Source organism: Epinephelus lanceolatus, chromosome 8 (genome assembly GCF_041903045.1).
Source record: "Epinephelus lanceolatus isolate andai-2023 chromosome 8, ASM4190304v1, whole genome shotgun sequence".
NCBI lineage: Eukaryota > Metazoa > Chordata > Actinopteri > Perciformes > Serranidae > Epinephelus > Epinephelus lanceolatus.
In genome coordinates, this window is record NC_135741.1 from 36,104,791 (window position 1) to 36,123,293 (window position 18,503).

The 18,503-nt window shown below is 40.0% G+C and overlaps 1 protein-coding gene across 2 annotated transcripts in view; it reads right to left on the reverse strand.

Annotated features, from left to right (window-relative positions):
* Nucleotides 1-18,503, reverse strand: part of LOC117257925 (plexin-A1-like) — a 351,734-nt gene that overhangs the window by 72,359 nt on the left and 260,872 nt on the right. For both annotated transcript variants that reach the window (XM_033628343.2, XM_033628342.2), the window contains exons 12-14: nt 12,464-12,687; nt 1,749-1,900; nt 505-625 (exon numbers count right to left, since the gene is read on the reverse strand). In XM_033628343.2, coding sequence (XP_033484234.1) covers nt 505-625; nt 1,749-1,900; nt 12,464-12,687 — 497 coding nt within the window. The remainder of the gene's footprint in view (nt 1-504; nt 626-1,748; nt 1,901-12,463; nt 12,688-18,503) is intronic.

The following is an 18,503-nucleotide window of genomic DNA, read 5'->3' on the forward strand; positions in this document are numbered from 1 at the left end:
AATTACTAATGACACACTGATCCTCCATTTAAACTGATAATGGCTGACCAAAAGAAAGAACATTAATCTGTTGTAAGGTTAAAACAAAATACTAGAAGTGAACTCTCTGGAGCCATAGGCTGACTGTTCTTTGAAGCCGCTTCAGACTTTTTATCAGAGCAGTGTCTTTTTGAGTCATCATGAGCTATGTCTAAATTCAGGGGCTGCGGTCTACGTCGGTCACGTCTTTTGAGGACCTCATCAGCCAAACCTAATTGTCATCGGCTCGCAGTTCATCTTGGGATAGGCTAGGTCATGAAGGATTCATCTGTTGCATCCTCCAAATTCTGGGAAAGAAGACTGCATTTGAAGGAGCCTTCGAAATTAGACAGCCTTGGCCGAGCCGATGTGATGCAATCGGTCTTCAAATGCAGCCTTCGAAGGCTGCAGCCCCTGAATTGAAACACAGCTACGGTCCATCTAGAACAACTTAATTTAACCTTTGACCCCTGGTATGATGCTTACCACAAAGGTGAATGGCCTGGGCGACAGGGCTCTGTAGTCGTTGACACAGTCTCTCACACACACCTCAACCTGAGCTTCTTGGACCCTGTAGCCAGTAGCATCATTCAGCAGACACACTATTCTGTGGGTGGAGAGTTGAAGGGATGAATGGATAAAAAGAGACACAAAGAGGTCAGGGCCAGGTTATTCTAGTCTAACACTTACACTACATTACTTAAACTAATGCTTATTTATTCAACTTACATCACATTCACAGCTCAGCCCAGTCAACAGAAGAAAATGTTGGTATTGTATGTTTCTGCAGACCCAAATACATTACATTTCCACGTTTCAGATGTATCATATCAGTGTTTTGAAAGTGACGTAGAATATAAGCTGGCGTTGTCATTGGGAGGTGGAGGGGATGGTGCAAGGTGTGACACCCAAGCAAGACGCCTGCCAAGCTGCAGAACAATATCTTTTCTAACCATAACCAAGTGGTTTTTGTGCCTAAACCTAGCCACACATGAAGTGGTTTGCAGAAACGTACAACGCCACCAGATCTGAATGCATGTTTCAAGAGTGGTGACACAAATAATACAGGAGCATGAAGACACTGACTGGGAACAAGGAGACATATTAAAAAGTACATCCTAGATATGTTTGCAGCGCTGCATGGATGTCGGGAATAATGTGTTAAATAACCGATGTGTGTGTAATATTTGAATAGAGATGCCCTCTATCTCAACATGCATCATTTCCTGACTAACTGCACTACAGAGAGATTGTTTGATCTGTGTGAACCCAATTCCTCAGCCGTGTAGGACCCTGCAGAGGAGTAAATGTCAGGATGAGAAAAATAAAGGAAAGAGCATGTGTAGGGAGTAATGAACAGGAACAATGGATGGAATTTACAGATGTGCAAAAAAGAAAAAAAAAAACGAATATCACTATCTTTACAGCTGCTGAATGAGGCTGCATGGACACCTCCACAAAGATGTGCTCTGGTTGACGTTTTTTGCCGTTTGATTGGTCAGGACGAAAGAGGTATTGTGTGCGGTTGCCTTTGGTGTGTGTGTGCCCTTAGATCTGTGGGTGGGTGTGTTTCTGAGACACACGACTGCCGCCTGTGTCTGTCAGTGCATTCATCTGTGTTTCGGTGCCATTTTCACACTTTGTGAATGTCTTTCTGCGCAACTGGGTGTGTGTGTTTGAGCATTGTGTGTGAGAATGCTCGTAAGTGTGTCCTCTGTTCCTTAACTTACCTCTCTGCGCTCACGTACTCCTCCTCAAGAGCTACACAGGGTACCTTGCCAAGCCTGACACCCATCTGGATGTCTCTGAACTGCAGACCCAGGTTCTCCCCCAGGATGGTCACCCGAGTTCCCCCTTGGCGAGGCCCCGTCTCAGGGAACAACTGGAATAAGAAGAGGACAGAGGTCAGAATGGATGGATGGAGGGGAGAAGGAGATTGAAGAAGAAAAGAGACAAAAGAGCAGGAAGATGTCAAGGTGAAGTTGAAGGAAAAAGAGACAATATATCATATTCACACATGTATATACGGACACAAACTTACATTAAGACGCATATGGATTCACAGTTTTAATGCGGACCCCATTCAACTAGTTTTAAGGCTGAAAATGGTTCCCAAACATAGCATGGACAGCCCCAAGACACAGGCCAGGCATACACACGCATAAAAAGACTCAACACACATAGTCACCAACTCACACAAGCATACACCCACCATACAGAATGGGGCCATGTCAGGTGGTTTAAGTTTAATGAAGAAAAATCACCCTCTTGGCTTTGAAAAATACCGAAAATGAGATAAAGAGAGGACAAAATAACAGAACCACACAGGCACTAACCAAAGGCATCATCTTGAGGGTTTAATTGAAACTTATTACGCTGGCTTGGCTCCGTTGACTGGGCTGTGGCAGTGTAACGCTCAGTCGCGCCGCCGAACCATAATGTGATTTATCTAGCCAGATTATGGCGCGTAACGGGGACAGGTGTGGTGTGACAAAACAAATATGGTGACTGATGGACGGTGGCTGTCACAAACACGCACACATACACTACAGCAAGGACACGCACACCCAAACCTAATCCCTAACAAGCATCATGAGGTAATTATGTGTAATCTGTCTATTGCCCTGTTCTCCTGCAGTGCTTGGCTGAGCAGACAGTGCAGTGTGGAAATGCAAACCCAGACGCCGGCAGTGTGGAGGCATAGTGGTGTTATTAAACCACAATAGTACCAAACAGCAGACCTTGACAAATGGTGATTTCACCATCATGGACTAGTTTGGGGAATAAACAGTTTGTGGTGTCACATGTGATCTAACTCTAAAATTGTATGCAGAGAAGGTCAGCTGAGATCCAAACCCTCCCTGCACCACTCTTCAAGAGCCAAAAGCTATACTGTAGGCTACTAAACAGCACCACTGCAGCAGCCAGAGGTTAAATGCCTTGCTCAATGACACTTCATCTGTCGTCACTGATGAAGGTAAAAGCAACACTTACTGACTTTTTCCACTAAAAGGTAACCAGATGGTTTGGGGTTTGTATAAACAACCTTAAGTCTACTGCATTGCCAAACATATGGATTCATTCATGGATCATTTTCCCCAGAAATATATTTAAAAAAGAAAATTGAGAAAATCAAAGCAGAAAATTGGAAAATTAAAATAAATAAATAAAGAAATTGACATTTTAAGAGATTAAATTGGAAATGACAATGGGAAATGATAAAAGAAAATGTAGATAATAAAAATGAAAATGGAAAATAATAAAAATTGAAAGGCTTAAATATAAATGTACAAATTATGACCTCTGCCTGAAAGCTAATAGCAAGAAACTCAGTAAATAAAATTAAAGATTTAAAAAGTTAAAGGTTCTGTATGCAACACTCAGAGCATTAATGTAATGCTAATAGCAAAGCACTATCTGCTATATAAATATATAGTGGTGTAATGGGGACCTGAGCAGAGAATAAAGTCATGCTTTGTCTGTGTGTGCTGTAAGCCGAGCTTCTCTGTAGTTTGTTTTGGTAAGACAGTCTGGCCGTGTGTGCATTTTAGTCCATGTGTAACCTATTGGCGAGCTCATCATTGCAGTTTTGCACTGTGCTGATACAGTGACTACTGTTGATATTGGAATGGCTTCCTTGCAGAAATGTAGTGCCCACCCCCTCAGGTTCCTCCCACATGGCTACTTTTGGGGCTGAAAAATGAAACCAACATTAAAGTGCCTACAACTGCAGTTCCTCAAATGGCCACTTGAGACAAAGCGAGTCAATCCCCAAATACCTCCATGTTAAAATGCCCAACTCTACAGCCGAAATAAACATGTTTACAGCCAGGTACAAAAATAGTTTTGGTCTGTATAGCTAAATTCCTCCTTCGTGACAACTGATATGTGTGAATATTATTAAGGCTTAAAGTTACTCATAATTAAAAGCATAACCACTTTGAAAGACAGGCTATCTGTGAGGTGTCACCACAGTCAATGAGTCAGGTCCACCCCAAGCTCCTTCACAGCTTCACCCTCTTTCCCAAATTCTGTCTGCAAAAATCTGAGATGGTGACAGCCAAAATGCCAGACTCGAGGCTTGAAATGTGAGTCCACAAACTGGGTGATGTCACAGTGGCTACATCCATTATTTTATACAGTCTATAGTTCCCCTCTGGTTATTACTGTTAGCTCTGTCAGCACTGTTGCCGTTGTTCAGCCCTGTTCATGGAGTTAGCACTGTTAGCTGACTAGCTGCCAGCTCAGCTGCAAAACGTCTAGTCCAGTCCAGTCCAGACAACTCATAGGCTCTGAATTATGCACAGAGCCACTTTAAGAGTTTGAACAACTTTGGCAAATTCCAGTGGTAGTTTTGAGAGAGATTTTAACAATCTCATATTTCTGCTAAAAAAAAATGCTAGCAGAATATAATATGCTAAAATCACATAAAAAATACACATGGATATTTAATCCTTTTTTAAATTAAATATATCAAGCACCAAATGATTCTTGTAAATGAGCTAAACCTTTATTTTGCCACTAAGCTACCAAATAATAAAATGACAGACTGCCAGATAAACCACATTTTGGAAGCTTTTACCTTTGGCAGCATCATGCTATGACAGACATTACTTTAGATACACAGAGACAGATCAACAAGCAATATCAGTCATGTTTTAAGAGATAGAGTTTGAACAGAAATCTGATAATCATAATCATGCCTGAATGTATGAAGTGTTGAGGTTTGAAACTAATACCTTACAAATATTCTATAAAACCACACAGAAACTGTAGCAAACTGAATTAAGAGACCAAGAGGGAGACAGAGTGAGAGCAGTCTGGCCGGGGATAGCGCTGGCTGCTATTTGGAAGCTGACTCACGTTGGAACCTCAGGCGCCAGTAGAGCCTCAGTACTTTGGTTCCACAAGCACAATAGCTGGTAAACACTGACCAGAGCGAGTAGCCATCAAGCTCTAGGGTACGATATGGACAACAGATGTCAGGGTGTGGAAATGGGGCTTCGGATGTTTTTTTTGGAAGAATGAAGCCATGATACCACAAAACACAATATCAGCTAGCCACCAAGCCCTGGGATATATACACTGGCAGAGCTACAGACAGACAGAAAGGCAACAGAGGAAGAGAAAGAAGTGTGCTGCTGGAGGGGATTGCCACCATCATCTGAGGGGGGTGAAGGGGTGGGGGGCAGGGGTAGCAGTACTATTACACCATGAACAACATCTTAGGATCAGTAATGCATATCCTACATGTGCTTTATGTTAGAACAGTTTTGAAAGGAGCACATTTCATTTAACTGGTGATGTTTCTCAGTAATAGGGTTACCTGGTCCCATACAATATTTTAGATGAAGGGTATACTAGAATTGTAAACTGTAGTTAAAGGTATACTACGCAGGAATTGTCAGTTATTGTTTGTAAACACAACATGCAAAGTTGGCCCCTCCTCCTTACACTGCTTGCGTGTTCACTGCAAGCTACTATTGCTAGAACATTACATTTGTTGCAATGTACAAGGCGATCCTTTAGCAAGCTAACTAAGCTAACTGCTAGCACCTAACTGTTCAACAGAAAACAGGTGTCGCTCTTCATCGCCCTTCCTCTCCTTCAGTGTTCACCAAAGAAAGTGAAATCCAACCCCACTTCACTCTCATTTTGAAGCAAGCTTTGTCTGCTTGGTTTTTCGCCTCACTATATTTGTGTTCTTTCTGCGCTGGGTCACCGATTTTCATAGCTTCCTCTTGGATATGCGCTGCTTACAGTCTGACACTTCACTACCTAAGTCCTTAGGTCCTAAAGCCCTAACTGCCACAAACTTCTAGTAGTAATAAGTGATGACTGAGAGGGATTACCTTTGTATGAGTCTATAAATTGTTTTTAGGAATATCCTATATACCTTTAACCAGAATCCAGAATAGCAATACGCCACTGACTGAATCTTTTACAAAACTAACCTTCCTAGTGACTATCCATCCATCCTCGCCCATATCTGTGAGAAGATGGGTGAGGCTGCGATAGCTGGAGCACATTTTGTGCAAGCTGCCTTCACATGCATCCAGCAGTGCTATTATGATGGAATCTCAGCATCCCTCAAGACCTTCAAAAAGTAGTACTGAGTAAGCACTGAGAATAAAATGACATTGCTGGGTGCAACCAACTGTAAATAGAGCTGCCGACCAAACACAGATGCCTTACATACTCCATGGAACAAGGAGAGTTAAGTAAGCAATAACATTGCCTCTAATAAGCCACTTTATGATCTCTAGCTATGTATCTGAAACATGATCTCTGTGGTACATAATGTGGAGCCAGACCGCTACACCTCCTAGCTACCATAATAGAATGTGCACCATTCTCTTATTTCTGTGATATCTGAGAGTGGATTTCCACTGGAACCTCAGAAACTCTTGGAAGTTTAAAAGTATGGCACCACATAACAAGATAACCAGCGCTTGCTGAGCCTGTGGGCATGCAGGCCGACGCCACAGTGTGGAAATGGAACCTCAGGCAGCTTACGGACTCATGTTGCAGTGATTTGACACAACACTACCACATTCACAAGCACATAACCACCACTCTCTGGGGAATGTAAAGTACAGGCGCCCCTAAGCTGAGGATGAACCTCAGGTGGTTTTGGGAGGATAGTGATCTGGTACACAACCACACTTCAAGCACTAACTTACAAGATGTAGGATGTAACTATGAAATGATAATTGTTCCTCATGGGCAGCCAAACTGAACTAGAACTCAACTGACACAAGGACCACAGAGGCTTGTAGATGCATACTAACACAGTCTCTGCCCGCTACTGGCCACTGAACCCCAAAGCTGATCAGCTAGCATCCACACTGAATGGCATTTTTGTTACTGCTCTGTCTCATACTGTATTCGTAATTTTCAGTCAATATTGAAGCTACATTAGCCAGCACAGGTGGCATAAGTTAAGCAATTTTGCAGAGAACCACAGTCAAAATTGAGAATGCATGTTGTCTGGGCAAAGATGTCCATGCCCATTGTTTCCCATTTTTAAAACACCTCAGAGTTGAGGAAGAAGTTTAGTTTCATATTAGTGTAGTCTATGCGGGCGCAAAGCTTTGGAAGTAACAATAAATCCAATTATTATTTTATATTTTTCATCTTTGACATATTTTTCTTCCTGTGTTGGCCACTTCTTTTGAATACCACTGACCAGGAATCCACCAGAGGTAAAGTACTGTGGCGTCGCTCTGTGGCAGTGTGGCCTTTATATTGCTGTCCTAACCACAGAGTAGCCACATCAAATCACCACCATTACAGCAGTGGTTTCCTAGTAGTCTGTCATCTAGACTGTACACACATTGTGTGGGTATATGTGTGTGTCTAACATGGTAATCTTGCTGTGGTCTGAACTGTAACCAAAAGCACATGAGCCATGGAAGGCCCAGCAGCTGTGAAAAACTGGGAGTTGTTTATGTGGTCAGGAAAGTAGTTTGGGAATTCTGCTAAGGCAGTCTAAGCAAATGGGGAATCCGGGAAACTCAATTTGCAACGGTATTCTTATTTTTTTCTAATTTCCTGGGAACACTGCCTCAAACAAACAATCCATGAATTATCTTTAGTTACCATGTTGACATATTTGAAAAACCTGGGATTATTAAATATAATAATTTTCTCAAAATTAAATTTTAGGTGTTTGGAGACTGTAGCATTATCAAAGAGTTCATGTTTTCCATAAGATCAACTCAGGCTATTTTAATGGGTTGAGAGATTCAGTTGTTGGTAGGCAGTAAAACATCATACTCATTATCAACAGAGACTAATAACCTAGTTTATCTTCAAATGTTATGACCAATTTTAACCCAAACTACTTAGTTGGTGCTATATGTCCAATTTATGGTCTGTTCCCATAATCAGGTCTAATGGAGAAATGTAAGCATCACAGTTTTACATAATCAGCATTGGGTGGTTTGAAATAGCTGATGTACTTTTGTCCTTTGATTGTTTTAATTAGCTTTCTCAAGTCAACACAATGACTGTTAAGTGAATAGCACATGTATCGGTACTATAACGGCTGCTTTACTTCATAAATAAAATCCTCCTGGAAGGTAATATAAACTAAACAGGGCAAAATGAATCCATGAATCAAGAAAATACAGACATCTGCTATTGATATTCAAGATGTCTTTCACTTTAGCTTTCATAAGTCTTTAGACATTTATTACTCCCAGTCTTGCTCTACTTGTACTATTATCATAATATAAAACACATCACTCTTCCCTCTCCTTCTCATGCCCTTGTATGCGCACAAAAATACACACTGATGCATACACAACACAATCTTTTGCTCATAAATGTAGATACTTTTTTCTATTTGTGAATGCATGTTTATTGCATGCAATTACAAACACATATAGTCACATGGATCATTAGTTTGTGACTACATAATTACTGTCCCTGACACAAAGCATTAAGTAGCAACTCTAGAAACCCACCTTTTCTGTCTGCCTTCTCCACCATCCCATTTAGCCCAGTTGCCAGAAGAAAGTGTTGGCATTGTACTTTGTGTTACATTTGAATGTTTCCTAGGTGTCATATCAATGTTTTTAAAGTGACATAGTATATGAGCTGACTTCATCATGTGGAGGAGGAGGACAGTGGATGGTGTGGCACCTAGACATGATGTCTGCCAATCTGCAGACCACTATTCAAGACCAACAAGACTACGCCAAAACCTAGTATGCCTAGTATGCCGTACAAAACACTTTTAATTTGTAACAGGAATAAGTCGACATATACCAAGTTAGCAACTTCGGTGTTCACCTTGACTTCTGCTTGCAGAGCTGGCCTTGTTGTTGCAGTCCAGCCCAAAAATGTATGTAAATACTTGTTAAAATGAAGAACAGTACACTTCGACAGAGTCACACAGCAGAAGGGACCTGCTCTCTCTGGAGCCGTACCCTCTGATCATTTAACACAACCCCCACACTCTTAAGCTCCGGTCAGGAGGCGTACATCCCTACAAGACTGGTGGAGGCTGTGCAGCCACCACACAACATTGGAGCCACGTTGAGCTGATAATGATAACATTAGACTATAAAACGTCCCGTTGGCACCAGTTACCAAAAGGCGAAATTCGTCATTGTTGCAGTACCCTTTTTATCATTTTAACATTTAATAGTCACTGCGCTTTTAGTCATTCACTTTTTTCCACCTTTTCATCATAGCTGCAACATCACCTGTTCTGACATTGTAACACATAGTCTAATAGTCAATAATGTTTAAATAAATTTAAAACTTGTGTCATACATACATACACAGCTGTTCCTTAGACAAAGTGATGGGGTGATCCTCTCTTTTGTCTGTCCAAACCTGCCATTTCACCGGCGGCTGGCTAGTTAGCTAGCTAGCTTGCCAATTCCATCCATGCTTTTATGCTAACGTTACAATAGTTACAGAAAATAAGCGAAATAAAGTTGTCACTCGTCTGATGATAGCAATGTGCTTTGACAAGACTGTGTGAGTGAAGCATTGGTAAATTTTACTGATGTAGCGGCTGGCTAGTTAGCTATCTAGCACTCTTATTCCACTATGCTATGATGCCACACTTTTTATAGAAAATGAGGGACAAAGTAACACAGGACTATGAGCGTGTCAGTGCCTATTCATTTCAAAAGCGCAACAGCCATTGGAGGAACACCAACAGTCACGTCATCAGTCACTCCGACTAATGGTGTAACCTAATCGCTTACCCTGTCAGTCACTCACAGACTTTTGTATTGAAAGCAGGCCCCAAGGAAAGCTGCTCAGCCCTGCAGCTATTTTTTTCCCAGTGGCCATTCCCGGTATTGCAGGGAAAAGAGACATCTGTAAAACTGTTGACAGAACACCTCTAACTGCAAACCGGGTCAATTGTGATTCTTTGTATTTTGAATTTTTGAATCATTGTGGTTTTAAATTTGTAAAACTTTTCTCAAGCCAAGAAAAGCAATTAAAAACTCCATGACATCATCACAATGTAAAGTCTATGAGCCAAGCGTGAACTCGCGGGCTAGGCCAACGGGAGGAACACTACTGCACATACTCAGTGGGCTGTATACCGTGGAAATTAAACCAGGGGCTAGAAAACTTTTTTGCCGTATGTGCCAGGCCAGCAACTCCACTGGAATGAGTAGGCGCCATCTTGGCATCCAGTATCTAGTTATTAATAAGACCTATGGTTTATAGGGCTGGCCTCGTCTCTGTGGTCCAGCCAAAAAACAAAGCCAGCTGTGTTTTTGCAAGTCACCACTGTGTTTCTCACAGCTTTATGGCCATCAAACATGGGTGGTTTTTAATGACCTGTTGTGTTTTTCCAAAGGCAATAGAAACAAAAAGTTACCAATTTTCCAGGTGGGACTGTGCCGTTTAAGACAAAACATGATCATTTCCTAACCTTAACCAAGTGGTTTTTGTGCCTAAATTTCAACGTATCCACTACACAATAACATACAAATGTAACATATTCAGGGTTTGGGGAACAATTCCAAAAATTTATTCTGACGATTGGGTTGTCACATTACTATTACGTCATTTTTTCTTATACATTTAGGTAACTTTATGTTAAAGGCATTACCAGCTCTGTATGGTCAAGGATGAGAAACTCAGAATCTCACTATTATAATCCACACTATGGTCTGAACGAACAGAGTGACCTTAAATTTATGACTGAACGTGTATAAACAGAAAAAAACAAACACACACAAAAAAAAACAATTTATTGGGAAATGGACAAAAAATCTATAAAGATCTAAGGATATTTAGCTAATATGTGTTGGGATGGGAATTAGGTCTTTAATGAGAATTATTGCTCTTAAAAGGAATGAGAATAGATAAAACCAAATGGGAATTGTCACAGATTATCCCATTAATATCAACATAATCATCTTATTCATTAAATGTTCATTTAAGCTGGAGTCAAGCGTAATATCTCACCCTTTTTACACATTTTGTACCTGCTATAGAAGAAATTTGTTTTTAATTTTGTAACAGCAGAGGACTGAGAAAGGCTAATTATCTTAATTCTGCGACCAATACCCACTGAAAGTCAGGTAGGAAAAAAACCACAAAGAAAAATACAAAGACAGAAAACATGAATTAATCTAACATCTGAAAAATGCTGGATTTTGACCCTGAGAGCCTTCTAAACACATCAATGCACAGAGAGACAGTGACATACAAGAGTGAACATACCTAAAAGGCAGTTCAAAAAAGAACCAAACCAAAACAAACTTTTACGTGCCTTCGTCTCCAGAGTACCAGTTTGATGTAACAGTGAGTAATAATACCATTTCTGTGCCAAGGGCAGGCACAAGGTCCCAACAAGTGTGTGTTTTAATAGCAACACATTAAAATGGAGCAGCTTTCATTCTGGGTTCAGGACACGTAGGGCTTTCGTGACCACAGGGGCTTCGACAAAGAGAGCTGACGCATCGTCCTATCAAGGTTTACCAGCATTGGATCTCCGCAGGTGACTTTACACTCTTCAAGAGTTGACGAGATTATGATGTGGTGCTCAAAGAAGCTGCGCTGCTTTTCTTTGCAGGTGATTTTAGAACTCCAACATTGGAGGGAATTTTGATTAAAGAAGTTTCTTTTGGTTGTTGCCGACTGTGGATCTTGCATGTTTTTACGTTTCTTTCCTACCAGTGGTGACATTCATGAGTAACTCTGTCTCAAATTGGGTTGCCTGGGCTTTGCAGTGTCAAAGGTATATATTACATGGACACAATACATTTTAAAATGTCTAATACATTACATTTATGTTAAAATTTCTAAACAAAAACCAACCAACCCATAGCAAAGAACTGAAATACCGTTTTTGTTTTTTTTTAACATATGGTTCATAAAAAGGAGAAGAGAAAAGCAGGAAAAAGCCACTGATATTTGCAAAATCTGGCATAATATGATTGGTTTTCTACATAATAATAAACAAATCTGTTGCATAGAAGTAGTAAAACAGGCTGCAATTTATGTGACTGTACCTTTAGTTTATATGGAAATGGCACTGATGTATGTGCTGTGTGGCTGGGTTTTGGCTTGTTATATTTTATCTGACCATGGGAAAGAGATATGAGCCCATTCTGGATTCCATCAACTGCCAGTGTAGCATCATACTCCATGTTTTGAGCACTGGCACATGAAAAATGCTGTCCGCATCATGTGATCTCCTCTACAAGGTTGAACTCTTCTGTGATTTGAAACATGCACTTATTCCACATGAAAAGAAGCCAGCGCTCTCTCCCCATCTACCTGCAAACCAATCCTCATTAACCAGCAGAAAAAGTACTAAAAGTAGCTTAAAAGTGCTCGTTGCAGTGGGTGGTGGAATCTATGTGCTGTATATGTATCCATACCAAGAAATGTGCACACACGCACACACACACACACACACACACACACACACACACACACACAAGCACACACTTACCTTAATAATCTTTGGGTGGGTGCAGCGGCTGTTTCCAGAAGTGGCGTGCATCCAGCCTCCGCCTTCAGCCAGCTGCAGCGGGAGGTGGGAATTTCCTCCACTGGTACACTCCTGCCTGAGGGAGCACTTCCTGTCCTGGATGCACCAACCGCATTCAAACCTGGGGTCGGCCTTCAGGCACATACCACAGCTGTCTCGCAATGCTCTGCACTTGTACAGGTGTGCTGGCAGGGAGACAGAGAGAGTGGGAGATTCATCAGTCAACATTCCTCAGTCACAGGGAGAAAAACAGTTTTGTTATGTGACTTGATGTTCACTGTTGACTCTGGACAAAACATGAATGAACACACATGGCAGTGACAGTTACTGACATATGGCCATGCCATTTGTGACGTTAGAAGATTAGCATGCTAGCTAACCAGTTTATGGGAACAGTGTTCAAGGGAACTTGAATTTATTTCAATCAAGCTAGCTAACGAGCTGGCTAGCCCAACTGGTTTAGCACTGCTAGTTTTTCACTTTGCAAGAGCACTAGATTTTTTTTAGACAAAGATATATTACAGAGAAAGTCACACCTCTGTTTAACACATAAGAGGTTTTTTTTGTCGATATATCTTTTTTTTTTTTTTTTTTTTTTTTTTTTAGCTTTTCAGATGAAGTTCTTTATAGAATCCCTAAGTACAAACTGAATGCTAGCGGAGCAGAAGCTAATCAAGTGCTGTGGAATGGTAGCTCCCTTCTGTCTTACCTTGTACCCCTTTTTAACGTCCCATTTCCCTTCTCTGCTAGCATTTGCTCGCTTTAATTAGCATGTCTGAGCTGGGACACAGTATTGGGGTTTCCCATCCATGTTTAAACGTAAATTGATTTTATGTTTTAATTTTTAGGCTTCCTTTGGACAGAGCCAGACTAACTGTTTCTTCATGCTTCCGTCTTTATGCTAGGCCAAGCTAACTACAGTAGTTGCTAGTGTCATATGTTCTCATAAACTGTATGTTTTCTTACAAAAAGTAAATTTAAAATTCGTACATATCCCACATATTTTGACTTTTTTGATACTGATACTTAATACTCCATTGCTCTTAAAAACTAGGCCCAATGTATGACCCTGACTCAGGGAATCTTCTGGTTGTTCTGGTTGTTACTGGTCTGTGAACATTAATTATTGTTACTGTAAATTTGTTACTGTAATTTGAAGCATTCTCTGGCACAAGGATTTCTTTCATGATAAATAAAGTTGTATAGAATGGAATTGAACTGTATTGTAATCATGAGCCAGTAATTCTTGTATAACCCACATAGCTGGAGTAAACAAGGAAACAGTCTTGAGTGGTCTAGTAAGGAGGCAGGTTAGGGTGGTGGATGAGTTACAAAACCACAGACTCTCCCACTGAACTTTCCACAGGAGACGTGTATTTGCACCAATGTGAATTTTAAGTGAAGTTTGAGTCATTTTAAGGTATGCCATTCCAATGTTTCTTTTCCTAAACCTAACCTCAGTAACTTTACTGGCCTTAACCTTATCTCTGTAACTTTATGTTAATTACATAACTTTATGTTAAGGACATAACGTCATGGGTGGGGCACAAATTGATAGGATATCATTGCATTTTCATGGGATATCGTACAAACTGTTCTATGAGGATACGTTGCATATTCAGCTTACTAAAATGGCATAGATCTCCTCATTTAACTCTCAGGAAGAAAGAAGCACATTTCCCAAATTGCTGAAAAATTGCAGGTAGGCCTAGAGTTGTATTTATCTTGCTGTATAGGCTGGGGTAGGATGTTTATTAACTTGATAAAATTTAAATGCATGAACTAGGGTTGCTTTATTGTGGAAACGTAACATTTAGCATATTGCTTGAGAAATATTATTCTGATTAACATAAAGTGCTGTGAGTTGTTCATTTGAAAGGAAAGCTCGGGTGGCAAGAAAAAAGTCAAGAAAGTAATCAGGAGTTTGTGTCTTTGAGCTTGAGAGAGAGAGAGAGAGAGAGAGAGAGAGAGAGAGAGGGGGAACAGCATAAATGAATGTTAATCGCCCGCATAACACCTAAAACCTACAGTAGGTGATTATTACCACTACGAGGCTGTGACGATGAGAAAATAACTGTTTCCGCAGATAAACAGAGGGAGAAAAAAAATGAACAAGCAACCTGGAGGGATATTACAGAAATTAATTCAACAGGTAATGTCTGCTAATGCCAATAGGGAATTGATAATTTGTTGTGTAAAAAACCATTCCCTCAACTCTGCAGAGTGGAAAAAGTCATTAAAAGTTAAAAAAAAAAAAGAATAAATAAATAGATAAATAAATAATTAAAACCTCAAACACCTGAGAAGAGAGGAGAGGGAGATGAAAGGCAGCAAGAAGGAGGGGGAGGATAAATTTTAGCTGCGCTTGTTAACAAAACAGCAACACGAATTGTTATGAATTTTAAGATGGTGAGGCCCCGCGGGGCCGAGAGAATCAGAGAAACAGATAGAGTCAGAGAGAGTGAGAGAGGTTGAGAGAAAAAAGACGAAAAGAGATCCGAAACAAAAGAGAATCTATGTAAGTGGAGGGAAAAAACAAACACAAATAGAGGAGAGGTAGTCACATGTAAACGAGAGAGGTAAAAGAGTACAGGTAAATGGATAGTTTTTTGTTTGTTGTTTGTTTTGGTACCATTTGTCATCTGTTAATCTTTATCATAATTATCTCTACAATGCTAAAGGTTTGTTTGCTGTCACACCAGTTAAACAGATTTGAAATGAACTGAAGTGGAAAAACAGCAACAGTATTGAAAAAAAAAAAAAAAAAAAAAAAAAAGCAGTAGAGCATGGAAGAATCTCCTCCTCCTCCTTCTCCTCCTCCTCCTCCTCCTCCTCCTCCTCCTCCTCCTCCTCCACAGCAGACAGACGGCGGCTGGACTTCAAAGCGAGCTTCTTTTGCATCCATCTGCCCGCCTCGGCCCTCCGCTCGGGCCTAATCTGATTAGCCACAGCTCAGCTTAAAAGTAGCGCGACGCTAATTAATCTGAACCAAATGAATGATTTAATTAACATTAACATCTCCACTTTACACCGGGGCAAAGCTGGGCCAGCGCCGAGCGGCTCGGCCTCAGACGGATAATACAGCTCCAATTCAGAGAGAAAAAGACAGGGATGGAGCTGAGAGGGATTAATAGAGGATGGAGAGAAAAAGGAGGAGAAGGTCTTTATGAGATTTGTATGAGTGAGGACACTTTTATAATGCATGTTTTTAAGGAGTTTTAGACCTTTAACACTCAGCATTACATTGAACACAAAATCATAATAGGTATTGTGTGAGGCTTTAGCACAATCATTTATCTATGGGGGGTTGATAGGATTGTTAATTCAAACTTATTACTCATCCATAACCTATCCAGCTGTTTCAGTCTTATTGTGAGGAACACACCACCGGCTTTGGGTGTTGCCTGCATAAATTCTCTGCCACCTAGAAAGTCAAGTTGCAAGCACTGCTTACTCATAGTCAGAACAACAGGGACAAACTTGTCAAGTTCTCACACAAGCGCCACTAAGATCATTAGATTTCACACCCCCAAATTGTCAGCGTCATTGCTGTCACATGCAAAGCACTCACTGTGGCACATCCCTGGCGTCTGTTTCAAGAGTTAGCTGGATAACTCTGCGGTAAAACAGCACTCATATCTGGAGCATGGACTGATGTCAAAAGACCTGTTATAGGTTTTATTATCCAAATAACTAAAATCCTGCTTTTTGGTCCAAGCTTCTAAACTGCATAAATTGATCTTTAAGACTCATTTATTAGATATGGAGACAGAGACGAGTGGAGCCTTCTGTCTTTACTCTGTAGTCATTTCATCAGTAACTGTGCATGTTGTCTGAAAACGTAGGGATACGGACATAACGGAGCAGTGCCACCGGACAACATTGACAAACATTTAATGGCCTCAATAAAGTCAAAGCCTGGCTATCTCCAGGAGCAAAAGTGTTAATTTCAAAAGTTACAACGCTGACACTTGAAATATTTGAGTTTGCTACAATGTGACATCCCTGGTCTCTCCAGTCTCTCTTTCTTCATCTGTTTTATATCCCATACATCTCAAGAGCTCACACTAGACACTGCACGTTCCTGGGTCCTCTGCAATGCATCTGTGTGACAGTGTGACATTGATCGAATGAAAGGTGGATGCGAAAATCAAAGGATAGTCAGACAGACAGACAGAAATTCTTTCCATTTTAGGTAGATATCACATTGGCAGATTAAATTCACTCTCAGCTAATGTTTGGTTTTCATATTATAAATAAGTGATCATGTTAACAAGGAAAAAGTTGTATCTTCTCTGTGGTCGGTCATTGCTTTACTTTAACTAGACATTCAGTCAGTTTCACAGGCTCACAATGACAGCACTAAATGTCTACTAAAGGTATATCGTTTCACACAGTCAACATTTTATTGAAGCATCTTCGCATGCTATTTCTTTCCATTTAGAACTAAACACAGTATTGTAAAGTATTAGACGAATACAAACAATCTGACCTGAGAATGGTGCTAGATGAAAAGTCAGCAGGTTACCAAAGTCAATATGATCCATCCTCTGAGAAACATGTCTGTACAAACTTCTTTGGGAAACATTAAACAGTTTGTGAGGTATTTTAGTCTGGACCAAAGAGATGAACTAACATTGCCATCCATACAGCCACACCACTGAGCATGGCTACAATGATAGATTGTTACTTTCGAGTTCTAGTAGGTGTTTATATTCATGGGAAAGAGGCAATCATGAAGTTATATGGACTGACATGGACTCCTTTAGGACAATTTGGAGGACCATCACCCTGAATCATCAGCACTGCATGGTGCAGCGGAAGAGAAGTTAACAGGTAATTGCTGGGATTTACTTGGAAGCAGACTGAGACCAAGCAATATCTGTCAAATTGTCTGAAGCTCAAGTTGGAATAACAACTTTCAAACCAGTGTGAAAATGCCACCAGAGTTGGTCTCAAAGCATTTGGTATAAAAGCACCTTCCATAACTTATCCACATGAAGCACTTACAATTGAAACCAAACTTTCCACCAATCCCAACGGAAATCTCCCTGCATCATTTGGTAATTTTGGATAGAACATGATTAACTGCTGATGACGTCATTTTGGCATTTCAAAGGAAGAGCACACAATTTTTCTATAAGCTGTTTTTTTTTTTTTTTAAAGTAAAGTATTATTATTTTATTATGTTTATACAGCCTAGTGAGTATCAGTGTGTGTTTATTTGTTTTATGTAACATTATATAATCTAGCTCAAAGTTTGTCTCAAAACTCTGTGTGTGTGTGTGTGTGTGTAAAATTCAAATCCAAAAGTTTAGAACTGAGATCCACAAATGCTTTTTCAATCCATTAATAAAATGTGGATTCACAAATGCCTATTTAAATGTTTTAAATATTAGAAAGATATTCACAAATGCTTTTCATTTATTTCTAAATTAATTTACGTATTTACACATATCTTTTAATTTGTAGAATTAGCGTATTTTCAAACAGTCTTCTGAGTTTCTAAATCTTTTTATATTTGTGGAAGGAGTTTTATATAACAGATGACACATTTACACATAGATTGTCGATCTGTTTACAGATTGTGTGTGAAGATGACTATGCTAACATAAATTAAATGGACTTACTCAACAAAATATCACTTTCCTCGGCAAACAAATAAACAACTGTCCTTCTTCTAATAAAAGTAGTATAAACAGTAGTAAATATATTTATTGATTAATGTTTGAGGCTAAAATGCTAAATATTGAATTCTTTTTGTCAAATATAAGCCTGCATTACTCTGTTGAGTACATTAGGAAAAGTCATCCTAACCTATTCCAAAGGACAGTATAGGATGCATCTACTTGATTGCACCAGAATATGATTATTCATTTTGTTGTGGCAGCTAAAATATTCCTCAGCACATGCTAAACTGAGGATATTTAATCCCACAGAGCGGATCTTTCCACACAGACACACTGAAAATATTAAAGGGGTACATTTTAAAGAAAATAAC